General features: G+C 43.1%; 1 protein-coding gene across 1 annotated transcript; it reads left to right on the top strand.

Annotated features, from left to right (window-relative positions):
- The first annotated feature begins 4,577 nt into the window (after window positions 1-4,577).
- On the top strand, window positions 4,578-6,719 carry LOC124649589 (E3 SUMO-protein ligase MMS21). The gene is made up of 7 exons (XM_047189191.1): window positions 4,578-4,652; window positions 4,753-4,824; window positions 4,908-5,018; window positions 5,106-5,216; window positions 5,399-5,538; window positions 6,149-6,231; window positions 6,308-6,719. The coding sequence occupies exons 1-7, from the start codon at window positions 4,581-4,583 to the stop codon at window positions 6,478-6,480; spliced, it is 762 nt and encodes a 253-aa protein (XP_047045147.1). The 5' UTR covers window positions 4,578-4,580; the 3' UTR covers window positions 6,481-6,719.
- Window positions 6,720-7,709: the final 990 nt, after the last annotated feature.

Here is a 7,709-nt window from a genome sequence, read left to right on the forward strand (position 1 = left end):
AAGTGAAGTTCAGAGTCTTACCTTTTAGAGTGAAAATTCAAGGTATGTCCTTAATTGGTTGTGCATAACAATAATCTTATTGAAGACATTGTTTTGAGAGTGGAGACTATTTTCAGATGAAAACCTAAGATCTTTTGATCGGGCAGTATTATACAAGTGGGGGCGACATCACACGTGAAGTTCAAAGTCTTATCGTTTAGAGTGAAAATCCAAAGTCTGTTCTCAATTGATTGTGTCTGGATGACGTTATTGAAGACAGTATTTTGAGAGTGGGAACTATTTTGCTGTCTACATTCATACTACCATTAAGGTATTGCGTTGTTACACAAGCTAGATCTAATTGGTATATTCCGATATTAATTACCGAAAAAGTACTCAGGTGATTCGTGTAGTCGATCACCCAGGTTCGATTCTAGCTCCGTTAGTTCCACAAGAGCTCCAAGACTTGCAAAGTAGAATGTGGTGGACTTCGCTTCTCACAAGATCCCTCCTTGAGCCGCGTGAAGTTAACTAATTGACCGTGCGATCTCGCAAGCACAGACAGGCAAGTGATTCTGTTACTGAATATGAGCAGACTAAACAATCAGAGTCACTCAGTCAGAGGGAGATTGTATACGACAACAACGGAGAGTAGCCGTTACGTTATTGAAACAGGAGCGTGGTTCCCAGCGAGATTTACATGGGAAATCGGAGCATTCCACCGATCCACGGGACGGGAGAAAATATTTATGATCCAGTTAACGGTCACCGATGAATGAACTGCAACAGCAGCATCTGATTCTCGGCGAGAGGCAGTTGACCCTCGTGATCGTCACATGCTGCTGAGCGGGCGGCGGCTTGCTCTGTCCCTGGCATCCAAAGTTGCGTTAGATATTGATTGAAATATGAGTACACCATTATGGTCAATTTCCCGTCCTTCTCCCCGGCCTACATTGTGGATTTGCTGGTGGGGTTACTCCCTCCGTTTACAAATAAGTAAGTATATATGATTTATCCATGGCCGGTCACACCATCTTTGTCAAATCCGTTATTGCTTCTCAAGCCACATATTTTTCTTTGGTCGGCAAAAGACACCGCCACCAGGGCCAAATAAAGTTAATTGGTAGACGATGTGCCACCCTAAGAAACGCCGGGGCTTGGGTGTGATGAATTTGGACAAGTTTGCAACGGCTCTTCGTCTACGATGGCCTTGGCGCGAGTAGAAGGACCTCGATTTTTTTTGGATGGGTTCCGGTAACCCATGCTCCTCGGAGGACATGTACATCTTCTTTGCCACCACCAATATCACGGTTGGAAATGGGAGTAAGACAATGTTTTGGGAGGCCACATGGCTTGAGGGTAGGAAGCCAAAAGATTTCACGATTCACGCCCTCTTCTCTATTTCAAAAAGGAAATCTTGGAAGGTAAACCAAGCTATGAAAGATAATGCTTGAGTGAGCAAAATGGATTTGGGGAAAAATTTCTCCTTGGAGCACCTCACACAATTTGTGGATCTTTATGTTCGTTTGTAAGGCGTGCAACTCATGATAACACGAAAGATGGCATTGTTTGGAAGCTCAAAGCTAATGGGCAATAATGAGCCAAGTCTTCGTATGAGGTGCAGTTCATGTGATCAATTGTCTCCATCATGTACAAGACGGTGTGGAGGGGTTGGGACCCTCCTACAAAAACAGAATCACCTGGCTTCTAATGCAAAATATAACATTGATGATGGACCATTTACAAAAATGAGGTTGGTCTATTTGTAGTCCATGTCCTTTGTGCAAGAAAGAAACAGAGTTGGTTGCCCACTTTTCATGAATTGCCGCTTCATCAGACGACGCTTATGGCAAGGTATCAAAGATTGGTTGGGCGTTCCCAATGTACAATCGAATCAATGGACAGGTTTATCCATCGAGAATTGGCCGAGCATGATGCCGACCCCACTCCCAACTGCAAGGCCATGTCTTCCCTTTGCTTGCTTTGCCACTTGAAAAGTTTGGAACGAAAAGAGCGTTCCAAAATTAAGCATGCGCCACCACTTGTATTCCTCGACAAAATTAAGAAGGAAGTCTGCTGAAAGGATCGTATGCCGCACCTACTGTGTGTGTGTGTGGGGGGGGGGGGGTGATTAGGTGCTACTCATTTTTTAGTTCTTTTTCAATTTAGGCTTGACACAAAGGTAAATTCTCTAGATATGCAACTATGTGAATTTACCTATATGAGAAGATACACAACTAAGCAGGATATAGCTACACAAAATATAATAGAGCTAATAAGGATAGAGGTAACCGAGAGTGGAGCATGCGGAGACACGGAGATGATTCCCGTAGTTTCTTCCTTTTGAGGGTAAGTACGTCTACGTTTGGAGGAGTGTGGTCGCCACAAAGGCCAGATCAACGCCACAAAGGCCTCACTCAGGTCTCCCGTGAGCAACGCCACAAAGGCCTAGCCCAGTTTCACTAAGGGGTTTCCTCGAGGCGGAAACCAGGCCTTTACAAGGTTCTTGGAACACATCCACAACTGAATCGGAGGCTCCCAATAGCTGTAACAACACAACAATAATAACAAGAACAAATCAACCACAAGCAATTAGGGTTTCCAAATGGAATACTAGCAAATGATCCCTCAATCAAATGAGGGAGAAATGTAAATCGCTTCGGTGAAGATGTAGATCGAGATCTTCTTCTTTCATTCTCCAAAGATCAAGAGCTTTGAATGATTGGAGGAGGAGATCTAGTGAATCTTCTATTTCTTGGAGTCGCTCTAATGGTGGATGAACTTGAGCAAGAATGAGCAACTTGAGCTGGAAGAAGAAGGGGGTATTTATACCCCCACCCATTGTAGCCGTTGCAGAATATTGGCGAAAATTCCGGTGTAAGTTGGGCCCAGAATTTCCGCCCCTTCGACACAAATGTCTTCCAAATTTCTGGGGGGGGGGGGTGTCCAGGGTACCCGGACCTCCAGGTCCTTAGCGAAAAATTGGGGGCCGGAAATTACGTGAATATTCGGGCCGGAATTTCCAGCCAGGAAATTCCAGAAATCCTTCCTCCTTCTTCCTTTTCATCCACAGCTTTTTCCCTTTGAATACTTCTCATTTCAAACTATAATGTAGATATTTTCTGCACACTAAGCCACATTAGATTATCACATATGTTGTCATCAAACACACAAAACATAATTATGAGAGATGTTCTTTCACCTGCTTGCGCATGATGGCAAGCGTAAAGCGTTTGGGTGAAATAATTCTGAGAGTGTATGGTTTTGTATTTTATTTCTCCGAACTATCTTGTCAAAATATTTCTCTTTTATTAATAGATTGAGGCAAAGTTTTTGCCTCCATTTAAAAAAAAGTAACCCTCCTCCGTTCCTTAATGTAGTATGTTTCCAGAAAGAATTAGCTTTCCAAAACATACAATATTTGGGAGCGGATATAATGTCTCCTTTCTAAACTAATTGTTGTTGCCTTTTCTAGATATAAATATATCATAAGCAAAGTTGCGACACTTAACTTAGGACGGAGGGAATACTCAAGTGATTTTCTTGAGATTTTATCAAACTTAAATAAAAAAGTGTAGCAACAGATTTGAAACCATATCGATATATTATGAAACTATTTTTTAAAACCAATCAAGTGATACAAATTTAATGACGTTCAGAAGCTCCTCTCCTGACCCGATGCATCGGGCGACCGCTGGGCCCGCATGAGGTGGCCACTAGCCGCCGGCCCTCGATCCCGTCTCTCATCTTCCTGCATCCACTGCAACCGGCACCATCGTTGGGAAAAGTCTCTGTGGCGTGACGGCGAACCTTGACGGGCTTCCCAAGATCTCAAGCACCGGTGGCCCCTCTCTGATCTCGTAGAGGTTCGTTTCGACGAGTTCAGAATTTTGAAACAAACATTTTTCTAGAAAAAATAGTTTTCAGACAAGCAAGGAATATTTCCAGAAAATAATCCATGGTTAACTTACGGAAAGTGTTAATGCCTCCCGAGCTCTAGTGCTCTCGCCATTTAAAAAAATTAATAAATATTTTTACAAATTACTAAAAATCTGAAAATAATTTTGGGGATTTTCAATGATACATCTCACAATCATGCAAAATATCAAACCGAAATTCGTTTTATTTTGTGCTACACAAAAATGACAAAATCTAATATGTTGGGGAGATTTGAAAATAAACTCAGATCTACACTTTTGTCATTTTTATGTAGATCATAATATAAAGTATTTGAAGTTGATATTTTACACATTTGTGGAATACAACATTGAAAATATACGGATTTATTTTCAGAATTTTTTAAAACCTAAAAAATATATATATATATTTTAAAAAAAACAGGATCACTGGTGCCCACGTGCACCAAATCTCTGTCCGGTTAATTTGGGCTAGCCTCACAAAGAAGTACTGTATGAAAGTCCTCTACGAACTATTCAACTTTGTAGCCCATGGGCTTTGTAATCATGCCCCAGTTCACAAATATAGTATCCAAGCTTATATACTCCCTCACAGATTTCCATTGCCTCTCCTTCCTTTCCTAACGGAAAAAAAAACAGTTTCCCTCCATTCCCCAGCAGAGGAAAAACCGAAAATCGCCGGAGATGTCGTCGGCGGCCGCGAGGCTCACCGCCGCTGCCGACAACGCCTCGTCGGAGACTCAATCCCTCGTCGTGGTAAGAACTCCTATCTCCCCGCCTCTCTACCCCCCACCAACGCCCCTCCGATTCCAACCAGCAAAACCCTAACCCCTCGTAAAAATCCCCAAATCTGCAGGACATGCGCAAGGCGCTCACCTGCATGAGGTCCATCGCCGTCGAATACGAGAGGGCCGGCAAGGACGACAAGGCAGGCCGCCGCTCCGCATTAGCCCCACGAGACCCCCAATCTCGAAACCCCTAACTCCCGAATCGCGTGTTTTTTTTTTCCAGGTGAAGCAGCTCGAGGAAGAGGTGCTGGACCTGATGGCGTCGTACGAGGAGTGCGCGCACCTCGCGGAGGCGGTGAGGGAGGTGCCTGGGGCTTACCAGCCGTCTGATCAGGTGCGGCCGTGATGCTTCTGTACTGGAGTGTCCGAGTTTCTGCAATTTGTGCTAATTGTTTGTTTCGGCGTGGCTTTTGGTTCATAGACGACTGATTTCAAAAAGCTAATCGAGGCGGAGGTTAACAAGGTCAAGGGGACCTCGCGGGTGTCGGGTGACAGCCAGCGGCTCCTAAGGCAGTTCAAGGAGGCTGTTTGGGTATGTGCTGCAGCTATTTTTATTGATGATTGTTGAGAAGATTATTTACAATTCAGTGCTGCTGCCTATTTTCGATGCATTTGCTAGATGCTCAGCTTACTGCCGAAAGAGGTGCAAAAATAATAATTAAACTTCCATAATAATGCCTGATCATTTGTGTACCTTTGTTCTCTCTTCTGCAGGATGTTCACCATGCAGGTCAACCGATGCCTGGTGACGAACAAGAGGACCTTGTTATGACTACCACCCAGAATGGCATCCTGAATGCCAATTGCCCCTTAACTATGAAGCCTATAATTGAGGTGGCAAATCCAGTTCGCAGGTAAGCATTCAGTGCTCTGTTTTCTATTGCAACCCTATGAAATTGGTGTTATCTATGAACGTGAAAGGTTGAAGCTCTAGCCACACTTCTGTATCCATTTCTTATTGTGTTTTCTACCGGATAAAACCTAATCGCAAGTTTCTTTAGCATGGCATCATGTTCTGAAGAATATCCATTCACATTTTTTTTTAGCCTGCAGAAGTCGAGCAAAGTTTCGAGACGCAATCAAATAGCCCACCATTGTATTCCTATTTGTATTTTGCTTCTCCTTTTAGTCTAATGGAAGTAATCAGGATTTAGTTACCCTTGTGTTTGATGCACATAATATATATATAAAATCATTTGGATTTGTTTCCCTGTTGTGCTTCTGTCTATGATCTGCATGGTATAAGAAAATCTTGTTCTCTCTGCTTAACAATCTGTAATTGTGAATGCAACAATCAGCATTGCTTCCGATCAAACCAGTCATTGTTTATTGTGATTTCTTTGCTCAGTGAAGGGGTGTTATCAATGGACACAATATGCAAAACGCTAGAAATTGCACCCAGCTAAAATATTTACAAATTTTTGTCCAAATACAAACATCGTGATGTTTCCTTTCCCTCTGCAGCTTGGACTGCAGGCACATCTATGACAAGATTCCAATCCTAGACTACATCAGAAGGAGCAAAGGTTTGAAGTGCCCTGTTGCAGGTATGCTGCACTTGCTCTCTGCACCCTTGCTCTTTCTTTTCACAAGGTCCCTGCTTCAGTTTATCTGTTCAACCAGGTTGCCCGAAGGACTTAAACGTTGCGAAGCTCGTCTGCGATGACTACCTCCGTATGGAAATCGAAGAGCTGCGCTCATCAGGCGGTGGTGCTACAAAGCCAACAGATGTAGAGGACGTCTTGGACGACGATGAGGACCTAATGGATGACGGCGAGGATGGCAATAACCAGTGATTGGCATCTAGAAGAAATGATGGTGTTCATGTTCGGTAGTGTGTCTGTAGGATGATAAGTTGTTGGTGCTGTTCAGGGGGCAACATTGTGGACCATCACTGCAGCTGGGTGGGTGCTGCTTTTTGGCTCGTTCGGTCTCGTTGTGTGTGTTCTGTTGGAATGTGGCATCTCTGGCAGTCAACTTAACTAACGTATCAAGCTTAAGCTGGATGGAGTACATCGAAGGATTATTATTGTTCTGTGCTGCTTTGCATCAGTCTCACTGTTCTTTTGATACTACTCCCTCTGATCCATAATAAGTGTCGAAAACTTAGTACAAAAGTTGATCGGTGGGAGTATATAAAATGACTCTAACTTAGTACTAAATTTCTGATACTGAGCCGGTAAAAAAAAAAAAAACTGACACTTATTATGGATCGGTGGGAGTATATAAAATGACTCTTCGTTTTGTTCACACTTTCTGGCGAAGTGAAGTGATGCTCTACAACAAATTGTTACATGTGGTGACCCAGCGTACCACTGCATGGTGTAGTACACAAGTCGTTGACATAACACAAGTGAAACACCGTTCCACTCATATTACATCTCTCAGAGTGGTACAACAGAAACATATGCGAGTCCAAGGTATGCCTATAGAAGTACACACGAACTGTTTACATAAGATCAACACAACCTCCTACTTTACAGTGAGGTAAAACTTCAAATAAAGCTCCAGAAGAACGACTCATAGTCTATCTTATTGCTAACTCAAGTTCAAGAGCTACTTGGCTTGCTATAGAAATCTAGCTACTTAGGTGCTAGGATTAGGAAAAGGTTCCCTTCTATTACTAGTCTAAGTTTCCACTCTAGCTGATGCAGAAGTTGACTCCATTGACTTCTTTGATTGGATTCTTCATCTTGTTGCAGTTGACTCCTTTATCTTCGAGTTCCACGGTAGTATCTCCTTCGGTGCCTTGATCTAAGAAGGGGGTTCAAACGAGATAGAATGAGTACGAGCGTACTCAGCAAGTTCATATTAGGAAATATGTGTATCATGCACTAGCTACAGCCATAGACCGTGAAAGTCATAGGCGAATGCAAGTTTTCATAAACATTTCTTCAAAAGGTTTATTTTATTCTGAAAACTATGCCCGTCGCCTTCACAGAGTTGACCGTAACTTCGTGGAGTTCCTTTCCTCGCCGCGTTCGCAGCTCCCTTCCCGAACGAGGAGTGACAGACCACAATTTGA

The sequence above is a fragment of the Lolium rigidum genome, chromosome 4, assembly GCF_022539505.1.
Source record: "Lolium rigidum isolate FL_2022 chromosome 4, APGP_CSIRO_Lrig_0.1, whole genome shotgun sequence".
NCBI classification, from domain to species: Eukaryota; Viridiplantae; Streptophyta; class Magnoliopsida; order Poales; family Poaceae; genus Lolium; species Lolium rigidum.

What these genes read in the sequence shown, in the direction of transcription:
- LOC124649589 (XM_047189191.1), top strand. Translation starts at nt 4,581, where the DNA reads ATGTCGTCGGCGGCCGCGAGGCTCACCGCCGCTGCCGACAACGCCTCG. An exon ending in CTTACCAGCCGTCTGATCAG is followed by an intron (nt 5,019 to 5,105) that starts GTGCGGCCGTGA and finishes TTTGGTTCATAG; the next exon opens with ACGACTGATTTCAAAAAGCT. An exon ending in GTGGCAAATCCAGTTCGCAG is followed by an intron (nt 5,539 to 6,148) that starts GTAAGCATTCAG and finishes TTCCCTCTGCAG; the next exon opens with CTTGGACTGCAGGCACATCT.